At 53.0% G+C, this 21,858-nt stretch overlaps 6 protein-coding genes across 6 annotated transcripts; 3 read left to right on the forward strand and 3 right to left on the reverse strand.

Moving 5' to 3' along the window:
• Positions 1-670: 670 nt before the first annotated feature.
• LMH87_002461 (uncharacterized protein) lies at positions 671-2,126 on the forward strand (the record flags this gene model as incomplete). The annotated part of the gene is made up of 2 exons (XM_056193922.1): positions 671-1,371; positions 1,448-2,126. The coding sequence occupies 2 exons, from the start codon at positions 671-673 to the stop codon at positions 2,124-2,126; spliced, it is 1,380 nt and encodes a 459-aa protein (XP_056050911.1).
• Positions 2,127-6,262: 4,136 nt separating this feature from the next.
• LMH87_002462 (uncharacterized protein) lies at positions 6,263-6,760 on the forward strand (the record flags this gene model as incomplete). Its single annotated transcript, XM_056193923.1, has 1 exon — positions 6,263-6,760. One exon carries the CDS (start codon positions 6,263-6,265, stop codon positions 6,758-6,760), a length of 498 nt encoding a protein of 165 aa, XP_056050912.1.
• A 4,390-nt stretch (positions 6,761-11,150) lies between these two features.
• Positions 11,151-11,427, reverse strand: LMH87_002463 (uncharacterized protein; the record flags this gene model as incomplete). The annotated part of the gene is made up of 2 exons (XM_056193925.1): positions 11,151-11,360; positions 11,416-11,427. 2 exons carry the CDS (start codon positions 11,425-11,427, stop codon positions 11,151-11,153), a joined length of 222 nt encoding a protein of 73 aa, XP_056050913.1.
• Positions 11,428-13,375: 1,948 nt separating this feature from the next.
• LMH87_002464 (uncharacterized protein) lies at positions 13,376-16,928 on the reverse strand (the record flags this gene model as incomplete). The annotated part of the gene is made up of 4 exons (XM_056193926.1): positions 13,376-13,718; positions 13,768-16,615; positions 16,666-16,784; positions 16,843-16,928. The coding sequence occupies 4 exons, from the start codon at positions 16,926-16,928 to the stop codon at positions 13,376-13,378; spliced, it is 3,396 nt and encodes a 1,131-aa protein (XP_056050914.1).
• Positions 16,929-17,459: 531 nt separating this feature from the next.
• LMH87_002465 (uncharacterized protein) lies at positions 17,460-19,785 on the forward strand (the record flags this gene model as incomplete). The annotated part of the gene is made up of 4 exons (XM_056193927.1): positions 17,460-17,596; positions 17,645-17,771; positions 17,829-19,234; positions 19,293-19,785. The coding sequence occupies 4 exons, from the start codon at positions 17,460-17,462 to the stop codon at positions 19,783-19,785; spliced, it is 2,163 nt and encodes a 720-aa protein (XP_056050915.1).
• Positions 19,786-20,052: 267 nt separating this feature from the next.
• LMH87_002466 (uncharacterized protein) lies at positions 20,053-21,792 on the reverse strand (the record flags this gene model as incomplete). The annotated part of the gene is made up of 4 exons (XM_056193928.1): positions 20,053-21,097; positions 21,146-21,321; positions 21,374-21,697; positions 21,757-21,792. 4 exons carry the CDS (start codon positions 21,790-21,792, stop codon positions 20,053-20,055), a joined length of 1,581 nt encoding a protein of 526 aa, XP_056050916.1.
• Between the last annotated feature and the right edge of the window lie 66 nt (positions 21,793-21,858).

Raw genomic sequence — 21,858 nt, forward strand, 5'->3', positions numbered from 1 at the left:
CTAAACGCTACATGGTCTCACATAAAATACCAGGCGTATAGATGGTTGCACGCGGGCCGCGGGCTCAACTGCACATATTATGAGAAATGCTCGAAATACACAGCATCAATTCGATTTTAATTCCTGCTCCAGGCCAACATCTGTGCTGCGTCAACGATTTATGTGCATGGAGCGGAGCGAACCGAATCGACGATGAGACGCTTACACACCACACCATTGACCCTTTCTGCAGAGGTATAACGAACCCAAAGCTCGCTTATGACCCGGTATGACTTGCGACCGGTGCTTGATAATCTTGGTTCCAAGCACCCAGTGATGATATCGCTGGCGGGTCGAGCCTCGTGCATGCTAGCTCAACAGACATGGGGCATGCCATGAGCAGCAGGTGCCAGGTAATTGCACAATATGGTTGATTATGGACTTTACTCTTCAACGTGAAAGCCACAGCTCTTTAATTCAATGGTTCTGGTTATAGCTCGAACGACGCTAAAAATAAGGCAGAGGTCAGAGTGGCATTCCTTGAGGATGGCGCCCTTTTGACCGCTAGGTGGACGCTTGCGATGGCGTGATGGCAATCGATGCTGGCCCGAACTCGGTGCTACGTTTCGTCGAATAGCTAGTTCGTCATCTTTTCAACTCCCTCTATCTTGGCTAACGCACTCGACTGGGAATGTCCAACTCTGCTGACAAGGTGGCTGCGGCAGCAGCAGCAGCGACAGCCGCCAACACCACCGAGAAGTCGGGGCTCCAGGTGCAGGATGCCGACATCACCGCCCACCGCCGCCCGCGGGATGAGCCCGCCCGCCAGAAGTGGTACCAGTGGTCCGCGCCGATGGACACACCCGAGGAACGGCACCTGATCGTCAAGCTCGACCTGCTCATCATGGTGTTTGTGTTCCTCGCGTACTGGGCCAAGGTGCTGGACCAGTCGGCGACGAGCACCGCGTACGTGAGCGGCATGAAGGAGGACCTAGACCTGTACGGCAACGAGCTCAACCTGCTCAACACGACCTACATGATGGGCTTCATCGCGATGCAGGTGCCGCTGACGCTGCTCATGACGCGCCTCTCGGCGGGCTGGGTCATCCCGGCCGCCGACGTGCTCTGGGGCGTGCTGACGCTCGCGCAGTACCGCGTCACGCGCGTCGGCCAGCTCTACGCCCTGCGCTTCTTGATCGGCGCCGCCGGCAGCCTCTTCTTCCCCGCCGTCCAGTGGTACCTCGGCTGCTGGTACACGCGCTCGGAGCTCGGCCGCCGCAGCGCCATCTTCTTCGTCGCCAGCCAGGTCGGCGGCATGAGCGCCGGCTACATCCAGTCGGGCGCGTACGCCTCGCTGAACCTGCGCCATGGCATCGAGGGCTGGCGCTGGCTGTACATTATATGCTTTGCCTGCACCATCCCCCGTCGCGCTGCTCGGCTTCCTGTGCCTGCCCGGCCAGCCGGAGAGGCCGCGGTCGCTGTTCCTGTCGAAGCGCGAGGTCGAGCTCGCGCGGGAGCGCCTGCGCAAGGATCGAAAAGAGCCGCGCAGACCGCTCACGCGGGCCGTCGTGAAGAAGACGCTCACGGGCTGGCACTTTTGGGTCCTGGTCGGCTTCGCCTTCTTTTTCTCCCAGGCTGACGGCGTGTCCGCCAACAGCGGGCTGCCGCTGTGGCTCAAGGCTGAGGGCCACAGCGTCGAGGCTATAAACACCATCACGACCGTGTCGCCTGCCGTTACCATTGTATCGGCCATCGTCTGCGGCGTGCTGTCGGACGCCTACGACGCCAAGGTCGAGCTCATCGCGGCGACGGCGGTGCTCAACATTCTCGCGAGCGTCATTTTGGCGATTTGGCACGTGCCGACGGGCCTCAAGCTTTTTGCCTTTTTCCTGGCTGGATCGGCCGACGGCGTCGCGCCCGTCATCTACTCGTGGGCCAATGAGATTTGCGCGGGGGATGCCGAGGAGCGTGCGATTGTCATTAGCAGCATGAATACGGTTGGGAATATTTTTGGCGCCTGGCTGCCGCTGTTTGTGTGGAAGACGACTGATGCGCCGCGCTATCTTATTGGGTATAATTGGACGATTGCATTGGACGTAGGCATGCTGGTCATGTTGCTTGTCCTGCGGGTCGTTCTGGAACCGTGAAAAGGCACAGCTGGCATGTGCTTAGCTCACAGAATCATGGAGATCCTGGGTGCAGAACCTGAATCTTGGGAGCAAGTGAAATAAATCAGTGTCATTTGATACAGGCAAGCGCGCTCCTAGTTCAAGACTGCAGTGTTGCACTGTTGAACGTGTGTCGCTGGCAGCGGTTTTGGCTGGCTATGTTGGCCTATCTGGTTCAGATTTCCACCAGACATGGCATGACTCGCGCCTGTGTTCGCCGTACTGTAGGCAGCCTACCATAAAATTAAGAATAGAAACACTATATGTAAATATGCGTTGCTATAATAAATACCGACCTAAGTTCTATCGCAACCCGGGAACAAGCTTCCAGACACATCTCTACCTGTACGCGCGAGAGCAGTCGTACTAAAGAAAAATCAAGAATAGCTCTAGGTTCTGCTCGCATGTACGACCGTCTGAAAGGGGCTCATATCTCTAGTGGTCTTCGGCTACAGATTTTTTGCAGTGCATCCATTTGCGAAGCAATGAGTAGAGTTGCGACATGAAGATGAACGGCGTGTGTTAGCGGCTTACTCCCCTCCAACTTTGCCAATGGCCGAGGCACCGAGAAGAGGGGAAATAAAGTTTAGCGGAAGAATCAGATTCCTTCGAGCTTCAACGGAAAAAATATATGCATCGCCAGACTGAAAAACAGAAACTACTGAGTAGAGTTCGGCCGGGTGGCGAGCGCCGATACTATCGCGATGGCCGACGCGACACATGTAGGACAGACTACGTGACATGTGATGAGTTTGAACGACTACCAGAATGTACCTTTTTCAAAAGTAGTAATCAGGACTACTTTCATCGCGGTACTTGTTCATTGACTTGACATTTGTACACCGGCATGTTCCGCTGGCGTGTACACCCGAGTCGATGAGTGATCGTGCTCAAGTACGTGTACAAGCGCAAACTTTGGTTAGGACCGTCATTGTACACTTGGCAGGCCTGAATCGTCCACCTAGAGACTTTGGATCTGACAAGAAAAAAACTGCGCCCTGCTGGATGGCGCGTCGTTGTTCGTCAACACCGTTATTAAAATAAAAAAAGGCTACGATATCGTTTGTGCCAAGCATGGTGACATGGCGACAAAGTTCAGACAGTGGGCAAATAATTTTGGGTAGGCAGACTTGGCTTTCGGGCTGGGCATGCCGCTGGAAGGACAGCCAAGCGGCCTAGAAAAGGGTTGGGGACCGCTGACGGGCGCTGTAGAAGAGGTCCGGTACTTCCCATCAGCGCGGCAGAAGGGTGCTCCACCACAGACAACAGCGCTGCTTAGGTATCCGCACTGTACGCTGTGGTGCACTGTGGAAGGCCGACGGTCACCGAATTACAGCGGGTGTGGCTGCTGAGCGGCGTGAGAGGATAGGTACCTAGGTAGGGAGGGTAGGCACCTGGAAGCCACCACCGCGGCGCACCTTCCCAGGGTCGACTAGTCACAGGGCTAGCCAGCTGCCCAAAACCCGCCCGCCCGCCAGCCTCGTTGCCTCGTTGCAACGACCTGCCCGATTCATTTGGGTATCGTTGCATTGACTAACACGTCGTCCGAGACCTTTATCGGTACCTTGCATAAGCGTTCTGCGACAACTTGGAGGAGCAGAAAAAAAAAGTACGGATATGTACTTGTTGGCCATGTCTCAGCCGACGCCCGCAGACCACAAGGCTTGCTTCTGTCGGTCAGCAAACAGCAATGCGCTCCAGACGTCGAGCACAGCATTCAGCCGCGATTCTGCGCGATTTTTTTTCCAACACTGGAAGCAGAAGCAAAAGAGACGAGACATGCGTTTGCCTACGTGGACCCAATCATGCTTATGCGGCGTTGACATGCGACTGCAGCATAATGGTTCTGCAGCAACACTCTGGGCCTGCAGATGTTCCGTTCAGCTGCGTTATTATGCCGCACCCAATACTTACTACCCCGATCCCGAGAGTCCAGTTAACATGAGTCGACGTCTGTTTGGCTGGCGGGGGCGGTTCCTTTTGCTTCTGCGCCTGCAAGTTTCTTCATAGTCAACGAAGCCAAGCTTTTCCACCAGCTTCCTTCCCGTCCCCCAGGTACCAGTACCCCAATACCCCCCTCTCGTCTGTGCCACACAGGAACAGCGCACAGCCGGTGCTTGGGAGCGATTCCGGCCGCTGTCAGTAGATGAGTCTCCTCCAATCACGGCTTCTTGTTGCTTCTGCACGGCCTGGCCACTCGGACGACTCACGCAAAAAAGTGGACTGCCAACAAAGTCTGCAAGTGTTGGTGGTCAAGTGATGTTTGCCGAAACAGGTACACAATGACAAAGTCTCTGCTTGCCACCATTGACAGCTAGCCTGCCCTGAATCGTACGCGGACAAAGAAAACGGTACCTTTGTATGGTGTCACTCGGCCAAAGGTTCACAGCCAACTATCAAGTCACCCAAAATCGGAACAGGCCCTTTGCCAGCGATTCCACCAACATGCAGAATTGTCTAAAGACATGCTCCGCGAGACAGTTGACAAGGCAAGCCAGAATCATTGAGACAAGTCATGTAATCCTCACAATTGCCTTTCTTCGTTGTCCGCCCGCTTGGCAGCGATACATGAGTAGCAGACATGCTCTACAAGACGACAAGCAACACAACCACATTGGGCAGGTGGACACCGAGGCCACCGACGACGGGGCAAACACGTCGAGGAACCAGTTGCCAGTGCGCCGGAAAGCCGCTGGCGTATCTGCCGGTAGGCCTTCCGTTCTGAAAACCCTTCATGAGAAAAAAGTTGCTGTCCGCGCCGACCGTCCAATGTACTTGTGTGGGCGGGCAAAAACACTGGGCCTTCTCAGGTACCTTTGGTCGCTCGTCGCTGCCTCAGTTTCAACGGAGAAAACTCTTTCACTCTCCACCAAAACGGAGCAAAGACCATGGGCCGGCGGAACCGCTTTTAGATTCCAGAACACGTTCGGTAAACGGCGCTAATCCACCGTTTCGCGCCATGGTTACAAGGTCCCTGGTAACGGAGCCCGCCCGTCGCTTGGTTGTGTATTTTTGGGACATAGCACACCAGCAAACCATATGCCAGGTACCAGGTTGATTGTTGAACTAACAATAGCACACAATACAACGGCGAGAGACATCTGACGTGGTAGAAGCGTCAACGAGAATTGGGGCGGTAAGTAATCATACTCGGGCTGGTCTAAGCATCGGGAGTAACTTGTAACATCGGCACCTTGGGCAAATGTTTGCTTATTCTGCCATAAAGAAAATGTCTTGGTCCAGGACCAACTCACAGCCGGCGTGGTCACCGCTCCGAGAGATCGGACCGCCGTCAGGCTCCAATGCTACAAGCTGGCCGCTTCCAGCGCAGTCACGGCCAGCACATGCTGCCGGGCCGAAATGAGGGAATAAGTTCTTTTTGCCCAGACGGGCGCTGCAGGTACAGAAGACGGCCGGCCCACTCAGCGCTGATGAGTGGCCGCACCGTTCTCCGTCCCACTCACACACACAGGCAACGGAGAGGACGAGGCACATTTTGCATTTTGAACGGAGGCACCAGTTTGTCGGGCTAGTCAAGGTACAAGCGGTACTTTGGGACAAGGACCCATCCGCACAGTGTGGCCCGGGATGGAGGTGTGGGTGCTGGTGGGTGGTGGCTTGCGTAGAGTCAGGTACAGACCGCACCACACCAGATAGACTTCCCGTCCGCCTCGAGCAGCGCAAGATGATGACCCCAGCAAGCAGGAGAAAGCACTGCAAAAAGGTACATGCACGCACACACAATGTACGTGGATACCTGCTCCAGATAAGTTTTGGTCTAGAATCTTTGGCACGACCCACGCCCGGCCGCCAGATGCTTCTTTCAGAATTCTCGCTTTGCCCCGGACGGCTTCACTTATAAAACGGCCCCCTCCCCGATCTCATCTCAATGGTTTCCTTTCTTGCTCAAACACACAATCCCTTAGACATTCCTTCTCAACAAGTCCTTTGACTTTCACTTCCTTTGACAGGAACTTACTTTGCTTCTTCATTCCTTTGAAAGCAAATCTCACTTACACACTCCCTCATATACATACTAAAAGATCTCGACGATCACCAACTATCCTTACAAACTTCCTGGAAAGTACTTTTTTACACACCAAAAACCAATCAAAATGCATTTCTCCAAGACTCTCTTCGGCCTCGCTGCCTATGCCGCCGCTGTCAACGCCGCTACCGTCACCTTCTGGACCCTCGACGACGTTGAGCGTACCGTCTACTTCACGCCCAGCCCTGGTTCTCCCGAGACTGAGCCCGTCACCGTCAGCAACAAGGAGAACACCACCGTCACCTTCCCCGATGTCTACCGCGGCAACTTCTACGCCGTCCAGCAGGGCCAGGAGAACAAGCCCGGCATGCTCGGCGAGGTTGCCTTTGGCGGCTTTGGCGGCCTGACCTTCTTCGACGTCTCCGCCATCGTCGACCCCTCTGACCACGGCAACGTCAAGCAGATGTGGCCCGCCAACGAGGCCGGTCCCATGTCTGGCTGCGAGCACTTCCCCTGCGACAACGCCTACTGGCTGCCCGACGATGTCCAGACCAAGACCGCCCACACCGCCGACCTCATGACCACCCTTGGTAAGGGCAGCACCGGCGTCACCTTCACCAAATAAGTGCAATCACGCAACTTTTTGGGAAGCTTGCATACTGGATATGATAGTCGGCTAGTCGACTGATGCAACGCTTCAGAGGGATGGCATCAGGACCACCTCTTTGTGTTATTTTTGCAAAGCACGCGCAGCGCGCCCCCAAAAGCATAAAATTGATTTTTATGGCTTACGAATACAAATGTCTTTTTTTAACGAAGACTAGAAAGAGATACCCCATGGGAAGGAAACAACGGATTTTATGACTTAGAATTGCCCTTTGAGGCATATTGGGTAACCAGGCGCAGAATGGAACAAGAGGGAAAAAAGCAGTCCTACGCTGAGAAGCGCTCCTTGACAAGACTTGAGCGCTCTTCTGGATAGGACCAAAAAACTACACATTCGTTTTTACAACAAAACATTTTTGGGATTTTGCTTATAGACTGCATTTTTTGCAAACAATACCCTTCACTTGTACATAGTCTTGACAATGGCCACATGAGCTATTTACTAGGAATCACAGAATGGACATTTATCCTAGCAACCACACACAGTTTTCCCCTTGCCAAATGTGACTTGTTTTTTCTCATTTTTCTTTGCAATTTCTTTTGCCTTTTTGACTTTGTCATTTATGAGATCAAGTCAGAAAAAGACCCAAGTAAAAAAAAACATGTGTTTCAATTGTTATTTTTACTCGCCCTTTTGGGACGGCGGTCTCAGATGGCTGGGTCTGCGACAGAGAGGCCTGCTCTGCTCCAGCACCAGGGTCCTGTAACCGAAGGGGGGGCGGGCAGCAGAACAGCCCAGGGTAGCGGGGGCCAAGGGGGAGGCAGCTTGCGCGTTCAATCAGGTTGCTTTTCTTCGCGCCCGCGGTGTGTGTGTGTGTGTGTGTGTGTGTGTGTGTACATACAAACGTACCTTTCCGGCGCGATACATAGTTACTGGTCGCGCCCTTGATGTGAGGGAGGGGGCGGATGGGTGCAGTGGGCTTTCTTGGGGGAGGTGAGTGGTACGACGGCCAACAGCATGTCGTGTACATGCGCAGCACGGCGGAAATGTATGAGGTGAGCAGGTATTCACATGTGATGATGCAAAGTACCTCTGGCCTTGTAGGTACTGCGCGACGCGCTATTTTCCCGGTACTTGCCAGTGAGAAGAAGAAGATTTTTTCTTATTCTTACAGCGCTCGCGGGTACCTAGGCCGTGGCCCCTCCCTCCGCTACGCGAGTCAACCCAGCCCACTGTCAGGTACCTGGCCACCCGCTGTATTTTTTATTTTTGCACTTTTCAGCCAGCGGGATAAAAAAAGACACGGACGGGTTTCCGGTTAGTAATGGCACTAGCAAACTTGGCTGGCGATTGGCTGCAGAGCCCGTTAGTGGCTTACCGCCCATCCCCTGGGCCCCCCCATTGTTGCCTCTTTTCGCTTACAGAGTAACCCTGCAACTTGGGCCGCCACACCGATTTGGTACAACGTACCTTGCAGGCAACGGCAAATTCCTGCCCCTGCTAGAGTCGCAAGCCGACCGGTCCGGAGCTCGGGTGCCTGTCTGTGCCTGGCAGTGGCTTGTTGGGCCCCCCTGTACCCTGCACCCTGTTCCCTGACTGGTCCACGTTGCAGCGGGCTTGCCAGTGTGTTGGGTGCGAATGCTTATTTTCTCTCTCTCTCTTTACACACAGTCATGCTTCAAGGTGACCAATTACCTCTTATCGAGTGCTGACTGTTGCAAAAGTTAGTAATGTTCGTTTTCTTATTTTTATTTTATTTTTTAAAATGGTCAGTACGTCTTTTTTGGTACTGTGTGGAGTTTTCGTGCGGGCATCCGCGCCGAGAGGTACATGTGCGCTCAGTGTTGGCGCACAGGACCTCCATCACCAACGCTGCCTCTAAAAGATGCGGCGCCAGGCGAGTCGGTATGTGTGAGCGAGAGCCGTGAACCGGCCTCTACCATACCTCATTTCTTGTGCGAGCCGAGGCTGTCAATAGAATAAGCAGGCAAGGCATGATATCTGTATGACATGACATTTGCAAAACTATCATGCCTCTTGCGATTACGAAATATCGCCATTACGGCATGATTACAGCCACATGTCGTGGAGCCACATGCCGTCGCCAACACCGTGCGTTACAGTTCGGCGCATACTGTTCGCACACAGTCCTACCAGCAGCAAGCCACCGAGGCACTTTTGCACAGTGAATGGCGCGCCCGCATTACATAAACGACAATGCAGAGAAAGCTGCTGGTGCCTTGCAGAATTATTGAGCCCCTCACCTCCCTTTCGAAAGAAAGAAACAATACATCCGCCACGTACCATTCAGCAGCAATCGCTCGCTCTGATGATCAGCGCATTCTAGACCGCGCAGCCGCTTCGTTCGGTGGAGCCATGACACTCTCGACTTTGGACGCCGTCTCACGCTCATGGGACTAACTGCCTTGTTTGAGCTGTCGTCGCTGGCCGGCCCCGGGTGAGCAGAGGGAACAACCCGGCCTTTGTTGTGTGGTGGGGGTTGGCAGTTTGCTAGTCACCTTTTTTTGGGTGTGTGAGCACACGACTGGTGCGAGTGGAAACGCAAGCTGCTTTGCGTTTTGCGCCCGTTTCCTGACAGCCTTGATTGCCTCCCTTGTTATCTATTGTGAATTTTTTTTGTAGACACATTCTTGCGGTCAAGTGAATAGACCTTGGCTGTAGGATGTGGCTGTTTGATCGAGATCATTGATCCCTTGCCCCGAGGATCCTGCTCTGGCTTCGCACATGCAAGCTGGCCTGTCCTAGACGAGTAGACGTTGATCCAGACCTCTACATCACATGCAAATGATGCAAGCAGAAAATGACGGGCGCAGCATCATCTTTCATTGGCAATCAAGCTACTTTTGCCGTTCCAACGTGAGCTTCTTCTGGTATCCTCATTGGTATTCTCCGACACATCTTAGGATAGGCTTGGACACTTCATAAAAGCGCTTTATGAAAGAGCTGCTGCCGTCTGGGCTATACACGCTTAAACACCAAGACAGTCCGGCGACAGCTTCAGAATTGCAACCTTGCCCTCTACAGAGCCGAATGCGATCGTGGACCCTGATACTGCCACGGCAAAATGACCGCTTGGCCGGCAGTTAAACGGAAGCCAGAGGACTTTTCTTCCATTCCATGTAACCGCATCATCACCGTAGCTCATACCAACTCCAGAGCGCTCTGTATACCTCGCTATATCCCCTGAGAGCGAGCTTTGCAAGTTCAACTCAATCTGTGGACACGACCATGTATGTTCGATGATTTTCTCGCATTTGCCCGTGCTCGCGCTCCAAATTCTCACCATGCCGCCCGAAGCGCGTGACACCACTCGTGCCGAATCAAATGAAAAGGCCAGGAAGTAAACAATACTTGCATGTCCTTCGAGCAGCCTCACACGCTGGCCACTTTTGATGCTCCAGATTCCTATCGTCTCATTGTCAAGGGCCCATGCCACCAGTGTTGAATCGTGCGAGAATCTCACGCAGTCAACATACCGGCGATAGCCTCCCAGTTTAAGCATTCACCTGCCTGTTTCAACGCAGTGTATTCGCACCATGTCAACGGAACCTAATTCCACCAGCACCGAATCAAATGATAAAACCACGTTTGTCGGAAAGTTATCGCAATCCAGCTTCGACACGCACTTGCCTGCGTCGAGCTCCAAATCCGTACTGTTCTATCATTCGAGTAGGATACAACTAGGGCCGAATCACTGAAACGACTACAGACAGAACCATGCCCCGGTGACCTTTGAGTTGATGTACACAGGTGCCCGTTTCAACGTTCCAGATTCGTACAACGCCGTCGTGAGAGCTCGAGGCCACAAACATCGAATCATACAAAAAGGCCGCGCGTGGCTTCTCACCAGCTTTCAATGTGTGCAGACACGCGCCTGTATTAGCGCACCAAATTCGGATTGCGCTGTCTTGAGCTGTAGACAACACCAATCTCGAGTTATCGGAGAAGACCACCGATTGCACGCAGCCGCTGTGACTATTTTCCGCCTCCACGTGCTGGCCTGAATCAACACGCCATATTCGAACATTTTCGCCTGAAAACGATCCAATCATTGCGGAGTCGTGCGAAAAAGCTATTGCATCGGTATTGAAGGCGCTTGGCAGTGTCTGTATGCGCTCGCGCGTGCCAACGTTGCAGACTTGTATTGCAGTGCTGGTGGAGAACGCCAGCAGTGCAGAGTCGTGTGAAGAGGCCAGGAGTGAGCCGCAATACTGGAGCCAGATTCCTGCTTCATTGTCTGTAGACACTGGCCCGTGTCGAGACGCCAGATTTCTACCCCTTTCCCGGCCGTTGCTGCGACCAGCGCGGAGTCATGCGAGAAGATCACCGAGAAGTGCTTGAAACCCATCACAAGGCCGTAGACTTCAAGAGTCTGCAGGTCATGGCCCTAGTTGTTTTGAATCTGGGGCCCGAGGCAGATCCAGTTTGCTTTATCTCTGGACTCGTCAAAAAAGGCTTTTACCTTACTTTTCTGGCGTGTGAAGATAAGGAGCGAGGAATACAGCTGAAGGGGTGCCAAGATGATGGTTTGCAAGTGCGTTTGCAAAATTCTGGCAGCATCATCGAGAAACAATGAGATTTCCGAGCTGTTTTGTTCCTAAACCACTGTTGATTAGTCAACATACGATCGTGGGTGGTGTTTATTTCGTTACCTTGAGTCGCATTTGTAGCTTTCTGACAAGGCCCAGGCTTTCCGAGGCCTGGCCAAGAAGAGCCAGGGCTTCTAACCAGTGAAGAAAATGGTCTACTAGAAATTTGTAGACGCCTGAGGCGTCGGACACACAGATTTCCGCCTTTTGTACGTGGTGTTCCCAACACTGACACGCATATTGCATCTCTGGGCGCAAACACGATTGATTCTCTCAGCATCGATACTGGAAGTAAGTATCTGGTATGCGAAACGGTATCTCAGCCTTGCCAGGGTTCAATAGGAACTCTCGAAATGATAGATGAAGTAACTGTACAGGTGCCCCGGCTAATTGAGAGATGTCGAGAACGGAGTGCAAGCCCGACAGTCTTTTATCAATGTCTTCTCTGGGCAAATCAATCAGTTTTGCGAGCACAGATGTGGATAGAGGAGTTGCAAGTAGAATGATCGCTCCAACAACTCGACGGAATTCTTCGAGAGTTTCCTCTCGAACCAAGTCATTTACGGCAATAGTGCACCTGTGGGAAACGATTACTACCTTCAAAAGGCGTGTGCGCTACGTAGGCTGGAAGAGAGGTGTAAGCCAGCTTCGGTGCGGCACAAGATGGTCGACGGGCTCCCTGCAAGCACGAGGCGCACATTGCTCTGGCTGCTGGCCACGGGCATTCGTCGCCGTCTGGCCAAAGCCTTTCTATTATACGACATGGTCGAATAGAACATGTCACTGACATCTGTTGTTGGTGAGCCCGATGCAGCCCCTGGCAGGACGACTTCTACCACCCTTCGGACGAGCGTCGCAGGGCTGGGAGCATCCGACAGTGCACAATGGTACTACACACTGGGCTGGGCCACCTCTTGCCTCCTGGCAACCTGGCGACCTGGCAACTGGCAACCTGAGCTCACTCAGTCGACACTACCTTTGCCAGGCACCGACTCTCCGTTTAGTACGGAAGTTTTTTTTATTTTTGCCGGGGCAAAAATAAAATAAAAAGCACAAGCCTGCTCCGAGTCAGCTAACCCAGGTACCCGGACCGGATTACGTTTCCCGGTGGCGTCTTTCTGCTGTAGGTGGCGTCCTTGAAACATCCAACGTCTGGACCACACCAGGGAGCAGACGTGGCAGGCAGGCCAGGCTAGGCAAAGAAAGTAACGGTACTTGCTGCGCACAGTGTGGCGCTTTCAGGAACGGCACCGTCTCGCACTGTAGGTGTGGAGCGCTGCCACACCACCACGTCGAAAATCCATGTCCACGCCAACCCGACTGGTTCGGTCAGCAGCAATGTCGACGACAAAACGGGCGCCTTTTTCTTATTTTTGCCCGGACCGAGCCCGGCAAGCTCCCCTGCAGGAAACAGGGATCGGACGTGTGTCGACAAAAAGAAGAATACACCAACCAGGTAGGTGCCTGGGAAGCGAAAAGGAAGAAGAAAAAAAAATGGACTTTTCAGCCAGGCTTGTGAAACATGCTGCTGCCTCAACCAGCGCGCGCATGCTCGATTCTCGCGCCCCAGGTCTATGATGACATGACGTGGACGAGTTTTGCTACCCGGAGAACCTCGACCGGCGTCTGCAGAGAAGGAGACGAAAGCAAGCTCCGACTCGGGAGCTCTCCGTCCCAGACGGCTGCTGTTTTGCAGACGTCAACGCACACGATCAATCGTATACCGTTCTCCATTGCGCTGGTTATACCGTCCGCTCTTCTCTCCACACATTGCGCAGCCCATGCCCCGGCGGTGAGAGGAGCCGGCACAGCACCAGTCTGTCGGTCTGCACCTCCCAGCTCGTCATCAGTCTCATTTCGGCATGTAGAACACGTAGCTACAGCAAAACTCTCCAAGCTGTGTAAATTATTGCTTTCATCCGCCCTATGGCTGGCCTTGTCCCCCCGCTCCCCATATCCCACTATGCTTACATGGTAACATACAACAAGATCAACGCCACGATATGCGTATTCCAGCCCAGCCCTACTTGTCCTTTGTTTCACCGTCTTTCTTGCTGTTTGTGTCTGCGTCGTCCTTGGCTGGTGGCTCGGGCGGCTCTTCCTCGCTCGACTCGGTCTTTTCGACTTTGGTGCCAGCGTCCTCGTCGCCTGCATTGTCCGCCTTTTCCTCGTCCTTGCTGTCGGCCCTGTCCTGCTTGTCCCCGTCTTCGTGCGTTGTGTCCTTTGCTGGCTCTGCCGAGGCCGCTGCTGCTGCTTCAGGCGCAATCTCCTTGCTCTTGACAACATTGGTCAAATGCTCCCCAGCATCGCCAAATCCATCAAGGGTGCCAAGGGTGCTTTTAAACAATTCAATGTCTCGGAGCATGCTGTAAAACGTCAGTACGGCCACATTATAGTATCAAAGATTAAGCGCACCTTTGTTGACCAGCCTTGTTCCTCGCGTCTGCATCCTTAAATCCTGACCCAAGCTGCTCCTTGTAGCCGCTAAATACCGGGACCATAATAGCCTGGATTACGCTCCCCGGAAGGTGTTTCGTCAGCACCTTATGCAGTGTCGTCGTCTCCTTGACCAGGGTCTCCATGTACGCATGTGGTCTTGCCCCTTCGTCGTCCTTGTGCCACTGAATCGTCTTCATGCCCTTAGAGTGAAGAGTAGCACGACCGTTCATTATCTCAACTAGCTTCTGGTGTATGTTGCTTTGGTGCTCTTGCAGCAGTCTCCTGATCTTGTCAAACTCGCCCATTAGCCCCGACGCGCCTGCGCCGGACCCGGCATGGCGCCGGACAAACTCGCGAACATGCGGAATCAGCGTGGCAATCAAGGACAGGGCCTGAGATGCGAGAGCCAAATGCTTCGTCGTAATGTTCTTGAGCCCCGCCGTCTTCGTTGCACCCGCACCCAGAATGAGCTGTGTGCATCGTGAATTGAACAGCTGCAAGTAAGCGATCAACGACGATGCAACATCCGTAGTCATGGACGGGATGCCTGAAATCAAGTGTAAAAAGTGTTCCAGGCCCTGCATGCAAAGAATGGCCGAGTTTGGAAGTATGAATCTCTCTAATTCAATAACCGCCGGTCGCGCCTTTTCTTTTTCGCCGCTGCTCTTCTCCTTTTCTTTCTCGGCCGACTCTTCTTCCAGCTTCAGCTTGAGGAGCTCCATGGCCGGCACCCACAGCTTGTTGCCGTTGCCCCATGACTCGGCATCGTGCGTGCTGCATTCCAAAATCTCACTGAGCTGTCTCGTGAGCTTTTCATTAAAGTCTTTGGCAACCCATTTGTCCGCTTCCATGCCTTGCGCGAGTGTTTGCATCTCAGCGTTCTGGTGCCTCTGGACAAACTCTTTGATGTGGTTGTTGACGAGATTCTTCAGTGGCGTGCCGCTTCGTCCGGAAATTGCTTCACATTCGTTTGCAAAGTACAAGTTCAGCGTAAAGTATCGCAGGAACATGTCTAGAGGAAGACCTGTTGCCTGCTCCGAGCGAACTTTCAGAACCTTGACAATCTTGTCATTGGCAATGTCAACGCCCTGAGCCAGAAGGTTGGTCACATCCAGTGCCTTATGCAGCTCTTCTTGAATCTCAAATCCAGGGAATGCTGCTTGGCGGTCTGGGCGAGGGCTACCCAGCGGCGACCGTATTGTGGGGGACTTGACAGCATCTCCATCCGATGTGTCTGCGAGAGACGATGCGATGTCAAGGAGCACCTTGGCCTGTGTTGATAGTCTCCGTAACGTCTCTGTGACGCTGACATATATTTTCTTGAGCAAGTCCTCCGCATCTTCGGCTTCCAGAGCACGCAAATTGCGGGCGAGGTTGGCTGATTTCTCCTGGCTCGATAAATGTCTTCCGCCACCGGCTGTCGAAACTGACATGAGTGACATATTGTCGTCCTCGCCTGAACTCGGCAAAGGCCGCCGAATGAGGTTTCGAATCTCCTTTAGTGCCGCATCCTTGTATACCAGGGCTGCCGTGCTGACATGCTTCGCTCGAGACAGACCAGCCATCACAGGGTGTAACTGGGCCTTCAAATCTTCTGTTGCGGTCAGATATGTAGGGAATATGGAAGGAGAGCGAGAATGGCCTCCTCTCGTTCGAGAGGCAGCATTGTCCCATCGCAAAAGTACATCAGCAGTCGAAACTGAGTCGACATGCCGCCGTAGATCTGCAAAAAGAATGCTGGTAAATTGCGACTCATATGCCTTTCCGACTCGGAAACGTAGCGTATTCAGGTCCGTATCGATACTTTGAAGTGCTGCAGCGCCTCTCAGGTTTCGCAGCTTCGGGCTATCCTGCGTCGCTCCATCGCGCTCCCCGGAAATGAGCTTCTCTAGCGTGTCTATACTGTTCAACGCCTTGTCTATCTCCCCTTCGTCAACCAAGCTTTCACATGTGGCCAAGCCTTCGGCAACCTGGCGCAGCTGTTCAACGGCGTCGCTTAATTCTTGCAAGTTTTCTTGTCGTCTTCTTTTTTGGACTGCCTCTAAGCCGCTCGTGGCGACTTCGTCGTCGAGCGCCTCCAGTTCGTGTCTCAACGTCTTGATTCTCTCGACAGATTCGGCTGCTTCAGAATGTAATTCTTTCAACGAGCCGAGCGCAGTAAAAAATGTGGTTGAAGCTGTCGAGATGGAGTTGATCAGATGCACTTCTATAGTATCCATGTACCAAGAAAGCTTCTCTTGCAGTATAGCATTAGTAGCAAGAGCCTTTCGGGGGGCTGCGCTGTCACCCTTGGGCTTGCCATCGACCGATTTGATAACTTCGGATCTCTCGCTGACAATATCGAACGTTCTCGGATTCTCCAGACGAAAGTCTTCGTCAAAGTAGACTGTAGGAATAGTCGAGAGCGGCGGAGGTCCCTGTGGCGCTTTGCGACTGAAACTCATACTCGGTTTCCGAGACGGGCTAGGCGCCTCGATCGAAGCCAGTGACGATATAGACGAGGTAGAGCCGCGCCTCGGCGGCCGTGACCTGGTTGGTCGCAAGTAGCCATCTGCTGATTCACTCGGATCCTCGGTTTTGAATGGCCGACTGGACACCACAGCATCCTCATCGTTTTCCTGGATGCGGCGCAGTTGCTCGTATAGGGCACCGACTTGCGAAAGATATGGCTTGAAGTCTTCGGCATCGACATGAGGAATATTCGTTAATGTTACAGGTGGGATATCTCGCGCTGTCGGGGGCTTGTGGGCGCTAGAGGCGGGCGCTGATGTATGAGGTTGGAGGCCGGTTCGCACGATGGGGGGTTGGAGCAACGTCGAGATGGCTTCATGTGGTTAGCAGTGTGACCAGATACATGGGCGAATCAAAACCAACCATTTTGACCAGATTCATAAACCGATAGGTTACTACCATTGACTGGGGGATGTAAAGCACCGCCAATTGAGTGGATGGAGCTCGCTGTCGATCCTCGCCTCGAAGCTGGCCGATTCCTGCTGCGCAAGCTGTTAGGTACGTGATAGAATAGAATCGCAAGCTCGTCTAGAGGCGCACCTGTGGAAAGGATAGTCTGCCCGGCCGCCCGGCGACAGTGGTGACAAGCTATCGACAGACTTGCCGGCGCTGGGCGAAGAGAACATGATGCGTGTACTGTTCTGGGTGTCGTGTAATTTACCTGGGTATCATCGCTGTAAGAAAATAATGCTGGATATCGAGTATGGCTAAATTTGAGGCTGTGACAAAAACGAATATAATCTTAGATGAATGCGGCGGTAAGCAGTGCACCGGTTGTCGTCATTGTCGCAAACTAAACAGCGCCAGAGCCGAAGGGCCACGAAGTGTACTTCAAGCCGCGCTGGGTCACGGAGCTCCCTCCTGTCCTTCTGTTCAGCGGAGCCTCACACGACCGATAGCCGAAGAATGGCCGTTGCTGCACGTGAGGATCCCTCTCAGAGCCACAGCTCCAGCCACGCCGAACTCGCCACAGCCTAGCGCCCTGCAACCACTTAAAGTCGCGTGTCGCGTCACCCTAGCTTTACGCGTCTTCACGCGTAAATTGTCCCCCCTTCGACACAGTGGGCTTTTCACAACCCCTCCATCAAACCATCTTCGCTGTTCTCAGTCTTGCGATTTGCCTGCTTTCACTCCGCAAAACGAGCAAGCCGCCCATCATGGATACACAATCTGTATATTCGACGCACGTGTACGAGCCGAGCGTTGCGGAAACAGGTGATACCAGACAACAAATCCAAACTCAACTCGAGACTTTTGTTCTCGACTTCCGCCTTGACAACCACTTCGTCTATCGGTACGTAACCGCGCCCGTCATGACCACACATTGGCTAACGATCCTCAGTGATCAACTTCGCGAAAACGCCCTTTTGCAAAAGTACTATTGCGATGTCAACATCACCGACCTGATCAACTTCAACGAGGAGCTTGCGCACAAACTCGCCTCCGAACCAGCAGAGATCATTCCTCTTGTAGGTGCCCGATTTGTATTCAAACTCGCTGCTTTCACGTTAATAACACGCCTGTAGTTTGAAAATGCTTTGAAAAAGTGCTCACACAGAATCCTCTTCCCTCACGACCGTGATATCAAGCTGCCCGAACATCAGCTGCTGCTTCACTCCGACGCCGAGGATGTTTCCATTCGCAACCTTGATTCCATGACCATTGCTCGGCTGGTCCGAGTTCCTGGTATCGTCATTGGCGCTTCTGTCATGTCATCCAAGGCGACAGAACTGCATCTGCAATGCCGAAACTGCCAACACCAGCAGTCTATGCCTGTCCTCGGTGGCTTCACTGGCGTAGCCCTTCCGCGGCAGTGCTCTCGCAAGAGAGTTCAGAACGATCCGACTCCCAAGTGTCCTCTCGACCCATACTTTGTCATGCATGAGAAGTCGACATTTGTCGACCAGCAAGTCATCAAGCTGCAGGAGGCACCAGACCAGGTTCCCGTCGGTGAACTGCCCCGACACGTGCTCATCTCTGCGGACCGATACCTCACAAACCGGGTCGTACCTGGCTCGCGATGCACAGTTATGGGTATATTCTCAATCTACCAGAATAAGAGCTCAAAGAACTCGTCTACGGGTGGAGCTGTCGCCATTCGCACACCATATCTGCGCGCTGTCGGAATTCAGACGAGCTCAGACCAACTGAAGGGATACACCAGCTATACAGAAGAAGAAGAGCAGGAGTTCTTGGAAATGAGCCGTCGCCCAGATTTATACAGCGTTATGGCTGAGTGCATCGCACCCTCCATTTATGGCAACAAAGATATCAAGAAAGCTATTCTTTGCCTCCTGCTGGGAGGATCTAAGAAGCTGTTGCCTGACGGAGCTAAGCTGAGAGGTGATATCAACGTGCTTCTTCTCGGTGATCCCGGTACTGCCAAGTCTCAGTTGCTCAAATTCGTCAGCCAGGCTGCTCCCATATCCATCTACACATCTGGCAAGGGTTCGTCCGCCGCCGGTCTCACAGCATCTGTCCAGCGAGACCAGTCAACGCGTGAATTTTATCTCGAAGGTGGTGCCATGGTACTGGCCGACGGTGGTGTCGTCTGTATTGACGAGTTCGACAAGATGCGTGACGAAGATCGTGTGGCCATCCACGAAGCCATGGAACAGCAGACCATTTCTATTGCCAAAGCTGGCATCACAACTATCTTAAACGCCCGAACGTCAGTCTTGGCGGCAGCAAACCCCATCTTTGGTCGTTACGATGATATGAAAACTCCCGGGGAAAATATAGACTTCCAGACGACCATCTTGTCTCGTTTCGACATGATCTTCATTGTGAAGGACGAGCACAGCAGGGAGAAGGACATCAACATTGCCAAGCACGTCATGGGCATTCACATGGACAATCGCGGTGTTGAAGAAGTTGCCGAGTCAGAAATTCCAGTGGATAAGATGAGAAAATATGTTTCCTACTGCAGAAGGTGAGTTCCCATTCTATTCATGCATCTTGACATTTCCCCACTAACTTCCTTCTTTCAGCCGCTGCGCCCCCCGTCTAAGCCCAGAAGCCGCAGAGAAGCTGTCGTCCCACTTTGTTTCCATCCGCCGTCAGGTTCATGCTGCCGAAATTGAGGCCAACACGCGCTCTTCCATCCCCATCACCGTCCGTCAGCTCGAGGCCATTGTCCGTATCACCGAGTCTCTGGCCAAGCTTACGCTCTCGCCCATTGCCACCGAGGCGCACGTCGATGAGGCCATCCGTCTCTTCCTATGCTCCACAATGGACGCCGTCAACCAGGGCAGCAACCAGGGCAGTCGCGAGCTCAACGACGAGGTCAACCGCGTCGAGGCAGAGCTGAAGCGCCGCCTGCCCATCGGCTGGAGCACCAGTCTGGCCACCCTTCGTCGCGAAATGGTTGAGGGCAAGGGCTACAGTGAGCAGGCTATGAATAGAGCTCTCATGTACATGGAGAGGAGGGAAACGATTGTCTTTAGGAACCAGGGCGCTCAAGTTCACCGCAATGGGGCTTAATCTATATGCATGACGACGTTATTATTCATTTCGTTTGGGGAGATTGTACAACGATATCGTATGGAGTTGGCTCTGCAATTGAGGTATAATGGGACATCATGGAAGCTTTTGAAAGGATATGAGACCATTTTTATTTAGTCTTTTACTTCGGGGCTGTTACTGAAAATACAATACAAAATTTACAGATATTCATTATTCAAGTTGTATACAATCGGCCAACTCTTTCTTGAGGCCATGGCACAACTCCAGAATCCTATTAATGGCATTTTATAGTACAGGAGCTGCAGTGTCTTGCGCCGGCTCATCTTCTAGCTTCTTGGCTTCGGCTTCTTTCCACTCTTTATCAGACGTGTGGAAATACTGCGCCAGCCCAGTGAAGACCGCCCAAATCTCGCCAGAAATGGTGATATGCAGCAATTCCGCGCCAAGCAGGTTGGTGACGGCTCGCCAAGACAAATCGGTCAGGACATTGGGCGCATATATGTCGTCGCATGGCAGGCCATACCGCAGTCTGTGGCAGCGTGCCATGAGCCTTAATGCTGTCGCTTCGTATGCTGCCATCATCAACCTAAGGCTCGTATCTGTGAATATGTTGGCGGCCAATAGCGCAGGTAGCTGCGTCAACAGAGTGTCCAGGTAAACTGGCTGGGCATCGCCTCTCGCGTCGGTCGCTTGACTAGGGCGCAATTCAGCGGACCATAGCCCAGGTGGCGCGTCTGGGCTAGCTTCAGTGGCTTCGACATCGAAACTAATCAGCGTGGTGTTGACTCGCTCATTCTCATCTTCGTCTGTCGCATATTCATCTTCTCGATTCATGTACGACTCTACATGAGCCTCGTGATGCTCAGTAGGTGGTAGGTCTACGTCGGCCTCCTGTTCGTCGAGTACCAAGGGCGCATCTTCTAGCAGTTGTTCATGTATCGTTTCGTCAGGCAGAAGTATAGGCGCCTCTTCTGGAGGTGGAGTAGGCGGTGCAGGTGGCGGAGGTATTCTACGGCCTCGAAAAGCAGTACTTGGAAGCCTGTTAAAAATTTGTGACCAAACTTCGGGCTGCAGATCTCTAGCGACCCGGAGGACCATGACCCAAACCAGAAAGGGGGTCGCATTGACGACGACGCGCCCGCTCCAACGGAGCAAAGAGAGAGGATCAAAACCTTCCAGTGGTGGTGGTGCTGGAATTGGTGAGTCTTCCGTGAATGGTATGAAGTATGACGGGCGCGGAAGCCACCGGTCAGCTGGAATCAGGCCAAGTCGCTGCATTGATGCAAAGTACTTTAGGTGGGTTCGAAAATATGACCAGATATCAAGAAGGCTTAAACAGTTAGCCAAATCATCGATAGAGGTTCGGGCCGTAACTTACATGCGACGCGCCATAACCCTTTCTCTATCACCGAGCCATACTCGAAACAAGGCGCGGTCTACATAATTAGTGAACAGCCCGGCGGCTGCACCAGGAATTACATCTCTTTTCCACGAGAACTCATTCTTTCTCTGCCAAAGATGCCAATACGGAATTTTGGAATATTCGCGATATATCTACTTTGACATTAGCTCAGTGAAAAACAAGGAATGCAAGGGGTAGTTTTACCAAGATGCGCTGGCGAAGGCCGTGTATACCAAAGAGCCCAACCATTTCCATGGCGCGTCTGGCGTGGGAATCAAGCTGTCGACCGATTTCTTCTTCGTGCGCATCATGTCTCCTTTGCGATTCTGCTTCTGGGCTTTTATTTGGGTTTTCTGGCTCTGCGACACCAATCACCAGCATGACCTCATTATGTGATCTCACAATCTCGCGGTTGATTCTCTTGGTATCCGGGTTGACAGGACGCCCTCTTTGATCATATTGCTGTGGTGGATGACGAGGATCTTCTGGACCTTCACCCTCTAAAACGTCGTCATACGGCGACCGGCCCTTTGATCGTGTTAGCAAGCCATGTGCTCCAGCATCTGCTCACTCCTGGGGCGTCTCACCAAAGCTTGGGCGGTTAGCGGGCCTTGCATGCCCATGGCGAAAAAGCTGCCACCGTGCACAGTAAAAGGAGTTTATTGACACACTTGTTTCATAAAGCCCTA

Source organism: Akanthomyces muscarius, chromosome 3 (assembly GCF_028009165.1).
Source record: "Akanthomyces muscarius strain Ve6 chromosome 3, whole genome shotgun sequence".
Taxonomy (NCBI): Eukaryota; Fungi; Ascomycota; class Sordariomycetes; order Hypocreales; family Cordycipitaceae; genus Akanthomyces; species Akanthomyces muscarius.